This window comes from Garra rufa, chromosome 2, assembly GCF_049309525.1.
Source record: "Garra rufa chromosome 2, GarRuf1.0, whole genome shotgun sequence".
In the NCBI taxonomy this organism is placed as follows: domain Eukaryota; kingdom Metazoa; phylum Chordata; class Actinopteri; order Cypriniformes; family Cyprinidae; genus Garra; species Garra rufa.
The window spans coordinates 59,414,229-59,431,552 of record NC_133362.1 but is presented as its reverse complement, the minus strand read 5'-3'; the positions used below and the strand labels follow the sequence as shown (position 1 = coordinate 59,431,552).

Genomic DNA, 17,324 nt, shown 5'->3' with positions numbered 1-17,324 from the left:
TGCAATACATTATTATAATGAATTAATACATTTAATTGTATAACTTAGCTGTGCTCAATGTTTTCAACTGTATTGTTCCATCAGTAGAATATTCAAGTATAAGTAATTATTATTTTTTTTTTTACATATGCTTTTATTTATCTTATTTAAATAAATGTTATAATGGATAAATGTACAACAAATGATTAATACATAAAGATATGTGAAATAAATACCTTATTTGTTTTAAAAAAATATTTCTTGTCTATGTTATAAGGTTTATGTTATGTTAAGTCTGTAACACAAATATTCATAGTGTTCATAGTGTCGGCACTCATGTAGTTGAATAGACAAAGTCTTTAGCAAAAAGAAACAACTCTTTTAATAGAGCAAGAGCAGACGTTTCAGCCATCCAGCTATTCTCAATGCTCCATGGAAATTCCAAATGCAATTAATTGATCAACCACATCTACCTGATCAGCTTGTTGTTTCCATCAATGTGCCACATCAAGTTGGGACCTGCAACACACAGAACTGACCAGAATGACTGGACTATTAAATTCGGATCAATTCAATTCTATTTATATAGCGCTTTTAACAATGAATATTGTTTTAAAGCAGCTTTACAGGTGAGGTGAAAAGAAAAACAGAGAGATAAAACACAGTACAGTGAATGGTATTGTGGTACAGGCAAGTCTGTTAATGCAATATTAATGTATTGTCATATGTCATAGAAAGTGATTTGGAATGGATAATCAGATAACATACAGACACTCACTGCACCTCAAAATGTGTCTTCCTGTCTTACTAAACATACTGACATATATATATAAAAAAAAACTAAAAACTAAAGGACATTTCAAACATTAGCAATGCAATCTAAGTGAAAAGTTACTATGCATGTATGAAATGGTTGTTCATACCTCAATCTCCGTTTAACTGTACTGACTGACACATCCAGGATTTTAGAAATCTCTGAAGCTGCAAATCCACATGAGAGCAGGAATCCAAGTTGTTCTTGAGTGATTAAGTAGCTGGATCGCCCAAAAACATCTGCCTGGACCAGTGGGACTTGATACCCAGTAGGCTTGGACAGTATCATAAAAACTAATACATAACATTTTTTTGTTGTTTTTCTGGTGGATGTATTTCTAGTTAACGTTTATAGTATGAGGAAGAAATTGAGGAGTATCCTGGCAGAAACCGTCCTTCTGGCAAATAAAAATGATTTAAGACATCTCAAATTCTTAACTCTGCAAGTATCTGACAAAATTCATGCAAAGATTGACATGAACCTTTTTTATTATGTGACTTTGATTGTGTATAGATCCTTTTCACATTTATGGGGTTCTCAGAAATTGTAGTCAGCGTTTTGTAAACTTCTGTAGTGGTAAATAGAAACTGTGACAAATATATTGTCGTGTCCTCGTTTACCCCAATAGCAAAAGAAAAATAAGATCCCTGACAGTGTTTCAATGATTTCTCAAGAGGAATAAATACACAAACAACATAACAAGACACTGATTACAATAGTCAAATTTGCCAGCAAACCCAATTTGTAACAGTTACACAGCAGCATTAACTAGTTTAATGTGAATTTAATGACAAGGTATAAAAACAGAAAGTGGAAGTTTTTTAAATGTACATAAAAAATATAGAAAATATTCCTAGATTTACGATGTTAATAACTTTAGACAAGCACCATCATATGAGTACGAAATTTTATTCTTTAAACAACATTTCTTTGATGTATTTGTGATTCTAAACAGCAGTGCACCAATGGGACTTTTATTTTGCTCTGGTGGTGTGACGTCATAAAGCTGCGCCGCGCTCCTCATCTGTTGTGGTTCATCTGACGAAAGGTTTGTGGTTTTAAAGGTCCACTGAAGTGCCTTGAAACACGCAGCGTTCTTCTATGTGGTGACGTTCTTTTAACTGAAACAAAAACATATCGCTAAGCCCCGCCCACTAATTTTGAACAGCCAATAGCGTTCCATTTATATCTGCTCGGGGCAGAGCCGTTGAGCTCGGTAAAGCCGCATTTGTAAGCTTATGACAGCCACAGACTAATAAATTACCCCACAGATTCAATATGAAACTCTTGCTAAAACGAAATAGTGATAATAATCATGCTGAGGCTGTGTAGTTTAACACATGCCGAGTCCGACCGCGCATATGAGCGCATATGATCTGCTCCGCGTCTCTGTGTAGGGGGCGGGACACTACGGACTCTAGAGAGCATTTTATTGGACAGAACGTTTGATCTGAAACTGAAGTGCGCGGTGATATCATCAAAATCCTTGATTCATATTGGCGGAAGTGACGAGAGTGTAAGTTTTGAATGCCCATATCTTGTAAAAGCGAATTTTGTCACTGCTTTGAAACACACTAGCTTATAGATAATCTTAAAACTAATATATTCATACTAAAAGCCAAAAAACTTTAATTTTGATTTCAGGGGGACTTTAAAGTTTATTAATCAATGCTAACTGTTACAACAATTAAAGGGGTTTACCAGCTATGTAAAATAAATACATCATTATCAAATATAACGTTGTAATTCTTTTTTAGTGTAACTTAAATAAAACGTTAGCCTTTAGTAACATAGAATGTGCGATTCAGTTCGCTCTCTATATCATGAACCAATCGTGTGATGATAAGAAGTGATGAGAGAAACTGATTTGAATCAAATAATTTGTGAAATGATTCAGTGATTCGATTCAGCGGCACGCGGACTTCAAACGACAACAACAAAAACAAACGAGTGAATCACAACCGAGAATGATTTCATGAGAGTGTAATATATTAAATATGATGAACAAATAATCAAATACCTAATCTAAATCAACATAACCTGTATAAATATGAATGTTTGTGTAATTAGTTTATATTTTATACATTTAATATAGGCCTATAAGTGGATTTTTTGACTGTCTTACTAGTGCACTGACTACTGAACTAGGAGCTGATTGAGACCCAGAGATTTAGTTTGCATTGATTTTTCTTTTAATTATTCTCATATTAAACAGGACAAAGTGTTCAAACACACAGACAAACTTCTGGAGAATCAACCGAGATCCATGCAACACTATTATGAAGATGACGTTTATTAAAGAGGAGAATGAAGACATGAAGATTGAAGAAACATTGAAATATGAAGATACTGAGGAACAAACAAAGATGGTGTTTATTAAAGATGAGAGTGAAGACTTGAAGATTGAAGAAACATTTAAATATGAAGATACTGAGGAACAAACAAAGATGGTGTTTATTAAAGATGAGAGTGAAGACATGAAGATTGAAGAAGTGTTTCCAGTCAAACATGAAGATACTGAGAGACAAACAGGTTGGTTTTTTTATTCTCAAAGCTGAAATGAATTGTATTTATGAATAATGTCACAGGAGTGTAGAAATGTGGAGACATTCGACAGAAGTGTTGAGATCACATGACAAATACTAATACTGCCTTCAAGTGCAGCTGAGAATTTTTTTTCTGTAACATTAAATCCAATATTTGCTTCTAATATTAAAACCATTGATTTCTAGCACTTTGGCTATGTATGCAAAAGTCTCTAAGAAAATAATGTATTTTGCACAAAGCAAACCTTACTGGCTACTGCATGCGCTCTACAAACAGTACAAAATAGGAAAAAACTGTGCTGTAAATATAAAGCAATTATGACAATAAATAGCAAAATTTGCGATAACGATATAACTGATGATATAATTGACGCTAGACAAAATACTTCAAAACTGCACGACTTTATTGGTGCAAATATAAAATTAAAGAACATTTTGTTTCAATTTAACCTAAATTTAAAATTTGTCTGCGTGTCCATAAAACAGTTCTTAACTACAGCCTAATCATTTTCAACCAGATTTTTGTTGCAAAAAAAGCAGCTGATGGTGACACCTTCAGGACGAGAGGTGAAAATTAATATCCTCTTCCGTGAAGCACGCGCATTGAGAATCGATTCTGGGATTTCCCTAATCGATATTCTTGCGTTAAACTGAAGATCGATTAAAATCGGAGAATCGATATTTTTTACCCAGCCCTACTAATAAAGAAGGTACTGTATTGTACCATGAGAACGGTATAAACCAGTGGTTCTCAAACTGATGCAGGGGTACGTGAACAAAATGCTGAGCTTTGGCATTTGTTCATTCTACCCCAACTTCATTAGTGAACAAATCTGCAGCTTTCAAATTTTCAATGTCATTTTCATTTTGTCTGCATGTAATGACTGATACAGCTACCAGTCTCGGATGGAGCATGTGAGTTCTCTCGATCTGAGAGCTAAGGACTTTTGTCTGTGAGCTCTGTGTGCAGTCATATCAGGTTCTCAGGCCTTTTTTTCTAGAGATCGACCGATATATCGATTAACCATAATTTTCCCGATATTTAAGCATTTTACCATAATCAGTTATCGGTTTCACCGATAAACGGCGCCATCTTGTGGGTGTTTTGAGAATTACCGGCATGATCGCAATTGCAGCACGGCGTTTGAGGGGAAACAACAACTGCGTGCACAGGTCAAGTACAGTATACTTACTTGCTTTGCTATATTTAGTAAACTTTATTTAACATAGCAGCTATTAATGCACAAATTAGATGTGGTACATAAATGACTGATATGTTGTTTATGCAGCTTGGCTCTAAGAAATAAAGACGAACTCACAGAGTCACTCAAGATAATTTGTCAAATCCTGTCACAATAAAGATGTAACTTTGCCTGAATTAAATAATATACAGCCATGAATGGAGCCCTAAACGGGCCTTAAATCTAAGCCCTGGCCCGAGACGCACAGGCTGCCCTTGTCCAACAGCTTAGCAAAAGTTTTGGCCAGAGTCCGACCCGAAGCCCGTCTTTTTTTTTTTTCGCCAAACAGCTTATACTGTTACATCAATTAAAAAAGACAAGATTTGTATTTGATAGAAAGTTTATGTCTTTTCGTTTTGTTTTTTTATCAGAATAATTTAGAGAAATGTTTAGAGTTTTATTTTGTTTGTTTGTTTTTTTTAAAATAGGGTTTGTTTTTTAAGACGTGACATCGATATCCAAGCGGTATGTGGTCCACAGTGACTTTGCTCAACTTAACCTATCAAATCAACACTTGACTAGCCTACAGTACAATACAATCCACAGATATAAACAAACATCAATATTTCAAAATGTTAGATTTATAGTTTATTATCAGCATCTCATAACATAGGAATTTCGAACAAAAATAGAGAGAAGGGCTCGCTCTGCTGCACAAAACCGGAACATGCAAAGACGCAGTGGTAAAGTAAACGAATAATGAACAAATATATAAAGAATAAATAATAATATAGAAAACTTCAAAAACACAACTTTACCTCGTGGCTGAAAATTTCCACTCCGCGCTCCTTGCATTTAATGATCGCTCCCGCTCCACTCCTCGCTCACAGATATCAGAAACACCGTTCCGCGTCAAAAAAACAAACAAACGAAGAAACGCTCAGAATTACGACCATGCGGAACAATAAGACTTCGCGAAGAGCTGTGTGTGTGAGTGACTTAAATGCATGAGAGTCAATGTAAAACAGATGTGTGCAGCAATCAGTGCAGAGGGAAACGAGGAGCAGGTGTGTGCAGTGATTGGTGCAGTGGCTTATGGGGATTGCAGTCCAGAATGTGTGCGCAAGAGTTCACGAAGACAGGATGGATACGTGAAAGTAACAGTCCTGTTCAAAAAATAGAATAAAATAAAATAACAGGAGAGCTTCAAACATAGTGTGCAATCGTATTTGTTCCTACCACATGTCAAGCTAATAATTGTCAGCATTAAGAGTAGGCCTATAATTGCTGCTTTTTTGCATTTCAAAGTTTGTAATGAAAATAACAATACGTTTTCATCAGTTATTTTACCTACGGATCACTGCATTTCTTACAGATTTCTGCCCATTCGAAATCGGATACCATTAAATTTGTTTTAATGCATTATTGACTGAGCGATTGCGTGTGAATAAGTGTTACCTGTTTAAATAATGCTTTCACCTGGAAATATTCAGTATCTATAAGGAACAAACAAATTCCTTGTAAACTATAATTTACTGCTCATCCATTGCCGTGAATGCCGTCATCACAGCATTTACATTATTTCTGATTTGAGAGATCCATCTCTGTCAAGCTAGCTAAACATGTTTAACATATGAATTCCTGCTTAATATGCAGTTATATTATGGACTGTTGGCATGAATTGTACTCATGATGGAGTGGTGGTGTAGCGCTCTTGGAGCGAGTGAAAACCACAACGATCCGACTTTTAAAAAATCTGCTTCTCTCTCCATTCAAAATCACACTGCTTCACTCCGCGCTCCGCTCACATACTCTGCTATGCGCCAGTTAGGCATCAAATGCGCTCATTAGTAGTCTCATGAAGTCGGAGACACGAATGCTAAGATAAACCGTCATGTTCCAATAAAGACGTAACTTGCCTGAAAGAAAAACAGCCACTTATGAGCCTCTACATGCTCTTCATTCGTCTCGTGAAGTCGCTTCCATTTTGCTGTTTACTCACCGGGTTGATGCTCATGAAATGCTCCAGCACAGCAACCACATGTAACCTTTTACAAGATACATTAAAACACCCCAAATTATAATAACATTAACTATATAACCATCATTCCGCTAATAAACATCTTCTAAATAAATATAGCCTAACTAAGAAACTGAATGCGCTTTGTCAGCATGCATTTCATAATCTAATCATAATCTTTTTTCAAAAACTTAATTGTAATATAACATATCAGAAATGCAATAAAAACGATGTTTTGTTTGTTATATTTCAATATTTCAGAATATTACTCTAATATAAAAATTATTATTATTAAATTTGATATTTTTACTGTAATATTAAATTATTATTCACTCTTTAGCCTATAAACAGCTTTATAAACCTAATAAAACGAATAAAAGTTTAAAATGAAGTTACATTTCTGCAAAGTTGATATGGGCTCCTGTGCTTTAAGACAGACATTCTATTTTGCTTATTGGTAATGTTGAGTGTTGCTGTTCATGCTTTTCATAAAATATTTTTATTGTTGTAATATGAATATCAAATTTAACTTGAAAGACTGCTAACATTAAACACTTTTTTTTTTTTACCAAAATAAAAAATACACAGCAAAGTGAAGTATGGACTTCACTCACTTGAAGATTTTATTTTTGAACAAAAACACTTTAGTACCAGTGCACTTCTTGTATTTTGTACTAAAAAAATCAATATTGGTTGATCTCTATTGTTTTCCCCTCCCTATTAGGCTGCTCCTGTCTTTGAGCTTGGCAGTGCTCCCTTCTCTCTAGAGCAGGGAGGACGAACTCCGGTCCTGGAGAGCCACCGTCCTGCAGATTTCAAACTCACCTTCCTGTAGCTTTCTAGTAACCCTTCAGATCTTGATTATGTTGCTCAGGTGTGTTTGATTAAGGGTTCAAGCAAAACTCTGTGGCTCTTCTGGACCGCCGTTCACCACCCCTGCTCTAGAGCAGTGTTTCTCAACTAGTGGGTCGCGACCCAAAAGTGGGTAGCGGGAACATTTTCAGTGGGTCACGGAGTGTGTGGTCAAAAAAAACAACAAAAGTTAAATTTTTAACTTAACAGTAATAAAATATTGTTTATTTGTAAGTCTTGGTGATTTTCTTATGATTTATCTGTTACTACTTTTGTATGTTAACAAATAAATAAAAATTTATTATAATTCCTAAAATTATATTATAGTTCCTAAAAATTTGGGTCGCGGCTTGATGACCATGTAAAAATGTGGGTCCCATGGCCAAACCAGTTGAGAACCACTGCTCTAGAGGATCTCCAATTAGCACGCCGCTCCCAAAGAAAACATCTGGGTCCCCTTCTCATCTCTGAGAATGAAGTCCTCTGCTCCATGGAGCTTCGTGAGGCAACCATACCAGGTGTATTATGCTTCTGTATGCAACCTTCTCCCTGGAGCTCCAATCATGACTGCCCTTATGCTTTAGTTGGCAGTGTCTCCTAACCTTAACTCAATTTATGTCATGTTATGTCAAGCTCTGGGGGTTGTTTCCAAAAGATTCTGAGAAAAGATGGGATTAAAGTCCAAAACCTGACTTGAGATAAAATAACAAATCAATCTGGGTTAAAGTGGTCCCATAAATGACCATTTAATAGGGATGTCCCGATCAGGTTTTTTTGCCCTCGAATCCGAGTCATTTGATTTTGAGTATCTGCCGATACCGAGTCCCGATCCGATTCTCTATAATAGAGTCAAGAGGTCTAACTCTGTGCCACCGCAGAACTATAGATGTGTTAAAAAATATACAGGGGTTGGACAATGAAACTGAAACACCTGGTTTTACACCACAGTTAGTATGGTGTTGGGCCTCCTTTTGTGGCCAATAGAGCATTTCGTATTTTCAATGACTAATACAAGTCCTGCACAGTAGCCAATGGCATTTTGAGCCATTCTCCTCTTGCAGATCATGGGTCAGGTCACTACATGATACTGGTGTCGGAAAATGTTATCTGACTCACTCCTCCAAAACACCCCAAAGTGGCACAATAATATTCAGATCTGGTGACTATGCAGGCCATGGGAGATGTCCAACTTCACTTTCATGTTCATCAAACCACTCTGTCACCTGTCTTGCTGTGTGTACTGGTGCATTATCATCCTGATACATGGCACCACCTTCAGAGTACAATGTCTGAACCATTGGGTGCACATAGTCAACCTTCACACCTGTTCTTACTGGTGGAATGTGCAATCAGTGAAGATTGGCCACCAGGCTGCAAAAATATAGCCATGAAACCTCCAGCATTATATTGGCCAGTGTTTCAGTTTCATTGCGTTTCATTGCGTTAGACTGTTACATTGCCCGTGACGGACAGGGTCGTAAAAATTTCGTCATAATTCCTTATCACCTGTCATTTTAATTTTCATATTTTAATTATAACAGATTTAATTGCATTTATTTTATTGTTCACGTTTTAATTTTTTTATATATGTTGAAGAGAACAGATGAGACTGCTTAACTTTTCATGTTCAACACCACACCCCGCAGTGACATCGATTTTAATATATTCTCATTTTAATTAATCTTATTTATTTATTGTTTTAATTTTCCTGATATGAAAGATGAAATCAAATGAAAGCATATACATTTATTTAGTTTTAATCAAATGAAAAATAAACCCTTTTAATTTTTGGCAAACAGAGGTTTACTGTTAAAATCAGTACATGGAAGAAAAATTATATTCAGTTTAAAACGTTTAAATAATAATTCTGGTAATAATAAAAGTGGTTAATTTTGTTGTAATATATATATATATATATATATATATATATATATATATATTGTTTTATGTAAATGATTTAAATAGGAATATATAAACACCTACATTATACTGTACAAAAGTAATACAAGACTGATATTGTTCTGTTACATGTTAAACCGTACTTTTATTTTGACAGGTTGCCGTGAAGTTTCTGTGTGTACAGTATGATATGATTAGCCTAGAAATCTAGACGCACCCTAGCGGCAGCAAAAATTATTTTGCAGCCAGGTGGGTCTAGACACTCTCAATAGACCTTCTAGCTGCAAAAACCCAAATTGGGTCAGGCCAATCACAACGCATATAGAGTAGGCGGGGCGGGCTTAACATATGACGACAGAGTTGCGACGGCTGCCACTTGAAAAACAAAGAATGGCGGCTGCAGCTGTCGAACAGCGGTCTTTCGAATCGGCTTTGGCCGCGACTCTGGAGGACTTGGAGTTAAGTTTTTCTTTAAGAAACGAGCAAAGAACGGCACTTAAGTCATTTTTAAAAAAGGAAGATGTGTTTGGAGTTTTGCCGACTGGATACGGAAAAAGCTTAGACTACGTCACCTTCTTCGTTGCTCTGATTGGTTGAAGCGCTATCCTATTGCGTGCATAGGGATTTTGAGAGACAACCGTTTATCCCGCCCCTCGGAGTAAGCCGCGTCTATGGAGAGTTTCCAGACTAAACATCTTGATGTAAGTCTGGCTCGCCAGGCTATGATATGATGCTTTCTCAAATGAAACGGAATAGTGACACTCACAGCAGCTTTGGAGATTGAGTTTATCTGTTCATGTGAGATGCAAAGGCCAAAAATTAGCGGGAGCATCATGTGTGCTTTAGTATGTGTGTAGTAAAGAAAAAATACACGTGCTTCCACCATTCATACATACAGAGGGAAAAGGAACATGCAGGATTCAGATTGAAACTGTCTTTTTGCATTTCAGTTTTCACAAACACTAGTCCATATCGTGATTTGAATTAAGTGACAGACCAACTTTTGATTTATTAATCCAAAAATCGACGATTCGGTGGCATTCCGCACTATAGTAAATTCGTTTTTTATGAATGGAGTCCGCGATCCAGTCCGTGTTTTTCTTTTTTTCGCGGAGGAGACATTGTAAACACGCGACCATGTAGGGACAGAAATGACATGCCTTCGTGTAAATAAGATAAATAACATAAGGCTATTTAGTTTGTTTAATAAAAGAACAATGTATAGACCTGTTCTATAGGAAAGATAACCTTAAAGGTCCCATATCGTCAAAATCAAAATTTCCTGGCTTTTTTCATGATAACTAAGGTCTAGGGGCTATCTAACTACCATATGAGTTTCAAAACAGTCAATCCACAGTAAACTGCACACAGCCTGCTTAAAGTAGCTGTTCATTTTCACGAGCAGCTGTGACTTCCGTAACGATGTGACGTCCGATCGACTCAAGTCACCGCCTTCAGTCACAAACCAACGTCCCACCCTCCTTTTGTCAAACCCCCAGACAACAACGCATCCATTCCATTGAGCAACAACAACAGGAAAACAAGTGGAGAAAACCCTGTTCAGTCCATAGATGTCAAGCTACGATCATTACACAGGCTTCAGAACAACGTTAATATAAGAGACCAGCGGCACGTCAACTTCAGCCTCTTTCACACAGCGATTCCGGTAAATACACGGATAATGTGTCCCATGATTTGTTCCGGAATTGTTTAATTTGGTTCATTCACAGTTGTTTTCCGGAATCTGTGCTTGCTTTACACACAACCCATAAAGACATGTGACGTTTGGATGTGAGATGTAATGCGACGCGTACGTTTCACTAAACTGAAACTAACCTGAACAAACTGTGCTTCAGCGCTGATAGTGAGGAGCTGACTCTGCCTGATGATCGCTGCTTCATTCCACTTTGCACGTAACGTTATTTTTCGTTGTGAAGAGTCGCTTGATAACGTGCATCATTACTACAACACTGCCTTTAGGTTCTGGCTTTGGTTCACACAGTTCCCGTAATTTTCCAGAATCAGCGCGCATTGTGAAAGGGGCTTTACTAAAGCAACAGTTATGTAGCCTACTGCATTCGGTGTTTGTAAAAGAAAAAACATTAATGATCATTCTAAAATATCCTGTTGAGTATCAGCTCTCTCTATTGCTCTGAGCTCGCTTACGCTTACAGCATACATGACCGTAGTTACCTGTGATTGGCCTGGTTGTGCGTCACTCAGAAAACAACAGGCCAATCAGAAGAGAGGCTCATGAATATTAATTAGATGGGCCAAAATCGACATGTTTTTGACAGAGCTCCTAAAAAAGGAGCTGTAAAAATATATTGAGATGGATTTTGGCACTTACACCGCAAATATATATTCTTAAGGACATCAACAAATAAAATAAACCTCCAGAAATGTGTACGATATGGGACCTTTAAATTAGTTATATTGTCATTTGGTGCTATATCGAAAATTAAATAAACTTGACGTTCAAGGGGGCGGGCCGCCCCACTAAGATAATGGTAGGGGAACGCTGATATATATCTGAGTCCTGATCAGGAGGTAACGTCCGATTCCGATCGAGTCTGAAACCATGTGATCGGGCCCGATTTCCGATCACGTGATCGAATCGGGAAATCCCTACCATTTAAGGTCACACAATCTCACTTATGTGATCCTGGTTCAGTGAGTGAAGGCAATTTGATGTGCACGCTTGTTCTATCGCAGTCCTTAATGTCGGTTATGGATCTATTTGTGTTGTTTAATACATTTGAGATGTTGTGTTTTCCTCAGGGCATATTCTTCATCTGTGAATGTTAGAAGGTCATGCAAACATATCAAGCTTACTGTCAGGAGTGGACAAGGTTTACACAAGTAAACGAGTGCTGCTGCATGCTAAACAGACAATATAGTAGTAGCTCAATAATTCTGGGAAAAGTAGACAGTTTGCTAAAATATTTGTTTTTGGACATAAAATGTGACACATGTACAATTATAATCCTAAATGCAAGTGTATTTTTATCATAGCAGTAAATGAAAAAAAAAAAAGTCAGCTGACTAATACAGTCTTATTTACTATCTCAAATGAGTAAATGTCTGTTCCTCTTCCCAGTTAAAATGTAGGCTGTTTTCTATTATTTCATTTTTAATTTAGTGCCTTAAAGACTCATTTTAGATTTGGAATTTATATATATATATATATTAAAACATCATTAAATCTTAGGCACAAAACAATAAATACGGTTGTACGTAGTCTATGGCTTTTATTCTTTTTTTTTGCATTGCATTTCCTATTTACTTTTATGTTTAAAGTGATAATAAAGTTAAATATTTGTGTGGGAGAGAGTCAGTGCTCCGTGTGTGTGCGTGTTTATGCAAACACACTTTGATGGATTAAATGTAGAGCACAAATTTACCATACTTCAGCACATCTTACTTCACATTCAATTGATGTAAAAATATTGCCTGTTTTCTTTTAATGGATATGTTCTGATGTGATGTGGTTTTTATTTGTTTGTTAGTTTTTTTACAGTAAGTTATGGGGCATTTTCAATTAAAAAGGTCAGTGTAACAGACCAGTGGTTCCCAGTCACGTTCCTGGAGGCCCCCAAACACATGCACATTTTGCATCTCTCTTTTGTCTCACACACCCATGTTAGGTCTTGGTGCAGAGGTGCCCAACCCTGTTCCTAAAGATTTACCATGCTTCAAAGTTTAGCTCTGACCCAGATCAAACACACTTGAACCAGGTAATTAATCACTTAATTAGAGGAACATGCAGTGTTGGGGGGCTCCAGGAACCTAGTTGGGACTCGCTGTAACAACGCCTTTTTATGATTGGCTAACATCATTGCCCATTAATAAAACCTCAGAAAGAATTATTGTGTGATTAATTTTTTATCTGATGGTTGAGTGGGAGTTTGTCCCTTTTCCTTGCCTTTCTTTAATTTTTTTGCATTTGTCCCCTAGCCTAGGGCATAAAAAAATGGTACATAATTGAGATTCAGTCTTTATGTAAGTTTCCTAAACTTTTATTAGCTTGAATAAATTGTATAGCAGCCAGCTTAAACTCTATAGGACACCAGCCGACTATGATCAGGTTTGGACACCATGTTATGAGATCTAGCATACGCATTACAAATCTGCTTTGTGGCATTAAATTGGGGTTAACTTTTATTTATTTGTTTTCCCACCTTAGGCCCAACAGTACTGAAAAAGGAGAGAGAAGTACCTAATGAAACTGAAGAGAAAGATCAGTTTGAGAATCTTCATGTTTCCATTACTGGAAAAAAACCATTTTGTTCTTTACAGTCAGAAAATACATCTACACAAAAAAGAACTAGGAGTTTTTTCACCTGCTTTCAGTGTGGAAAGAGTTTCACTCGAAAAGGAACACTTAAAGACCACATGAGAATTCACACTGGAGAGAGGCGTTTCATCTGCCAACAGTGTGGAAAGAGTTTCAGTCACAAAGGAAACCTTAAAGTCCACATGAAAATTCACACAAGAGAGAAGTCTTTCACGTGCCGTCAGTGTGGAAAGAGTTTCAGTCAACAAGGAGAATTTAAAGTCCACAAGAAAATTCACACAGGAGAGAAATCTTTCATCTGCCAACAGTGTGGAAAGAGTTTCACTCGAAAAGGAAACCTTGAATGTCACATGAGAATTCACACAGGAGATCGGTCTATCTCGTGCGATCAGTGTGGAAAGAGTTTCACTCAAAAAAGAACCCTTAAAGACCACTTGAGAATTCACACAGGGGAGAAGCCTTTCATCTGTCAACAGTGTGGAAAGAGTTTCATTGAAAATAAAAACCTTAAAAGGCACATGAGAATTCACACAGAAGATAAGTGTTTCATCTGCAAATGGTGTGGAAGAAGTTTCAGTAATCCTGGAAACCTTAGAGTCCACCTCAGAGTTCACCCTGGAGAGAGACCTTACGCCTGCAAACAGTGTGGAAAGAGTTTCAGTCAACGAGGACACCTTGACAAGCACATGAGGATCCACAATAGAAAGAAGTCTAACAGATCCCCTCAGTCTGGAAAGAGTTTTGATCATAGTGGAAACCTTGACGTCCACCAGAAAATTTACATTATAGATAGCCTTTTGACCTGCAAACAGTGTGGAAAGAGTTTGACTCATAAAGGAAATCTAAACAGGCACATGAGAATTCACACTGGAGAGAAGCCTTACTCATGCAAACAGTGTGGAAAGAGTTTCAGTCAAATAGGACACCTTTACAAGCACATGAAGATTCACAATGGAGAGAAGGCTGACAGATCCCCTCAGTCTGGAAAGAGTTTCAACCAAAATGTATAAACGGACAGTTCCGGCCCTTGATTCTGATTGTTTGAGCCACATCTGAAGCTGATGTAAATTACTCTACAAACCGAAAAAAAACAATGTAGGGTCCGGACCAATTAGACACAGTTGTTCATTAGATTTACCAAATAATCAATTTTTCATTAGATTAACAAAAGGTCACAGTCCCCCTTCACCCAATCCACAACACTGGCTGCCATGATGTCTACAAATGGTCTTACTATTGTCACGTGAAACAAGGAAGGGTCTGGGTCCAGGTGCAGGGAAAGGATATTTATTAATTAAACAAATAAACAAACAAAGCAAAAGGCCAACACGGCACAAAACTAAACATAAACTGAAACACAAAATGAACAAAGCATGAAACAAGATCAAAAGGCCAGGGATCCAGAGACACAGATACAAACCAGACAAAAGACAATGCAGACATGAATGCGGAGTGAGTAGTGGGATCTCTTATAGTCCAGATATTGATTGTGAACAGGTGTGCGAGTAATCAGTGATAACGAGAAGGACAGGTGAATGCTATCAGAAGTGTAGTGTAGGGAAGGGAAAACAGTGACCCCAAGTGGCTGAGGGAGGCCCCACAGCCCAGATCATGACAACTATGGCATCCAGGACTCCTCTGCCAGACCAGATAAACTTTACGACTCAAAAGTATGTAGAGAGAATTTTCCACAACTAATACGCTAAAAAGGACACATACTGCCATAGGAACTGACTTCTTTCATTAATTCTTATAAAAACCTTTCTGTGAATGAACACACAGAACCTCAGATCATTGTGTATATTATTACTGTTAATTAGGGGTTCGAGTGCGTAGCACTGAAACCCTATTGTTTTTGTTAGGATTTTTATTAGGGGTTCGAGTGCGTAGCACTGAATCCCTATTGTATTTGTTAGGATTTTTATTATTATTAGGGGTTCGAGTGCGTAGCACTGAATCCCTATTGTTTTTGTTAGGATTTTTAGGGGTTCGAGTGCGTAGCACTGAATCCCTATTGTAATTGTTAGGATTTTTATTATTATTTTTCTGCCGTAAAACTGAACGGGCAGCCCAAACCGTAAGGCCTAGAGACTTGAAACTTGGTCAGATGATAGAGCAAAAATCGAGGAGAACCTCACAAAGAATCAGCCCAATCGGACCATAGGTGGCGCTATAGCGCACCGAAACGCGAAACGTATCATAACTCCTAAACCGTTTGTCCTAGACTCAAGTGTCTTATATCATTGGAATCCTTGGCTCAATCAAAACAAAATGGCTATCTCCGATTTCATTTCCGGTATGCAAATTTTTCCGCCATATTGAAATTTGTCCAAAACCTACTTTTGCGAACTAGTCCTAGGTTTTTCGCCCGATCGGAACCAAACCAGTGCAGGAATATTCTCTGGGCACTGAATTTCAATAATTATCAAAAAAAAGTTGAAATTTTGACTCACGGTCGCAAAGGGCCACTAAAACGTTCGAAAGTGACGGGGCCACTTTTACTAAAATGGCTATAACTTTTGAACGGAATGAGATATTTTCACCAAACTTGGTAAACATCTTTGTAAGCTTAATCTTTGGTCAAATCAAAAAAAATTGCGGAGCTTGATCACTTGGTGGCGCTATAAGACGGAAAAAACATATACACGGCTATAAATACGCAACAGTTTGTCTGATCGACTTGAAAATTGGTATGCAGTGTCTTGGACCAAAGGGCCACAAGTGTCTATGAGGACATAGGCGTATCTCAAAAAACATGGCCGCCATGAGCCAATGAAGTTGGAGCACCTATTTGACAAGGTTAACAGAGGTCAATCAGAACGAAACTCGGTGAGCATGTTCAACTCCTGCCCCTAAAGGTCTGTAAGAATTTTGAAAGAAATCGTCCACTAGTTGGCGCTAACGAGTATTTTTGGCTCTGTAATCGCGCGGCGTTTCACACATCCACACAATATGCATATCATTTGATAGATCCCCTCATGCAGAGAAACTTTGACTCAAGAACCATTGCTGTCAATCAAATGCTTCATTAGTTATTCACAAATATGTAAAAAACCTACTTTTGCGAACTAGTCCTAGGATTTTCGCCCGATCTGGATCAAACCACTGCAGTAATATTCTTTGGACTCTCTAGATCAATAATTATCAAAAAAATGTTGAATTTTGTTCTTTGGTTGGCTAAAATGGGCTCATTTAATAAAGGGGCATGGCCACATATACTCAAAAGGCTATAAAACCTAAACAAAAACTCAAAACTTTACAAAAATGGGTGTCGACATGTAGCAGATGACCCTTAACAAGCATTCAAAGTTTCATGACGATCGGACTATAGGTGGCGCTATAACAGTTAAAAAAATGTTAAAACCATGCAATTTCTATTATATATAGAACTAAAAACCCAATTAAACGTCAATATCTTAACATATACACTATATCTTCATATCATATGATAGATCTCCTCATTCTGAACAACTTTGCCTCTAGGGCCAATGTTGTAAATCAAACTGTTATTTTAATACGTGAGATAATTTAAAAAACATACTTTGGTGAACTCGTCCTGGGTTTTGAGCCCATACTCAATAAAATCAGTGCAGTACAATTCTCCAGACTGTCTTGGTCAGTAATTATCAAAAAAAGTTGAACATTTGCATTTGGACAGCTATAACAGGGCCTTTTCATAATATGGTTTTCATCAAGTGTACCTAAAAGTCTACAAATACTAAAAGAAAACAAAAAT

General features: G+C 37.2%; 1 protein-coding gene across 1 annotated transcript; it reads left to right on the top strand.

Annotated features, from left to right (window-relative positions):
* The first annotated feature begins 3,044 nt into the window (after nucleotides 1-3,044).
* LOC141325632 (uncharacterized) lies at nucleotides 3,045-15,368 on the top strand. Its single transcript, XM_073834405.1, has 2 exons — nucleotides 3,045-3,325; nucleotides 13,478-15,368. Exons 1-2 carry the CDS (start codon nucleotides 3,073-3,075, stop codon nucleotides 14,596-14,598), a joined length of 1,374 nt encoding a protein of 457 aa, XP_073690506.1. The 5' UTR covers nucleotides 3,045-3,072; the 3' UTR covers nucleotides 14,599-15,368.
* Nucleotides 15,369-17,324: the final 1,956 nt, after the last annotated feature.

Excerpts from the sequence above, each read along its gene's own strand:
- LOC141325632 (XM_073834405.1), top strand. The coding sequence starts at position 3,073 with ATGAAGATGACGTTTATTAAAGAGGAGAATGAAGACATGAAGATTGAA. Across the intron at positions 3,326-13,477 it reads AGATACTGAGAGACAAACAG|GCCCAACAGTACTGAAAAAG; the intron begins GTTGGTTTTTTT and ends TTCCCACCTTAG.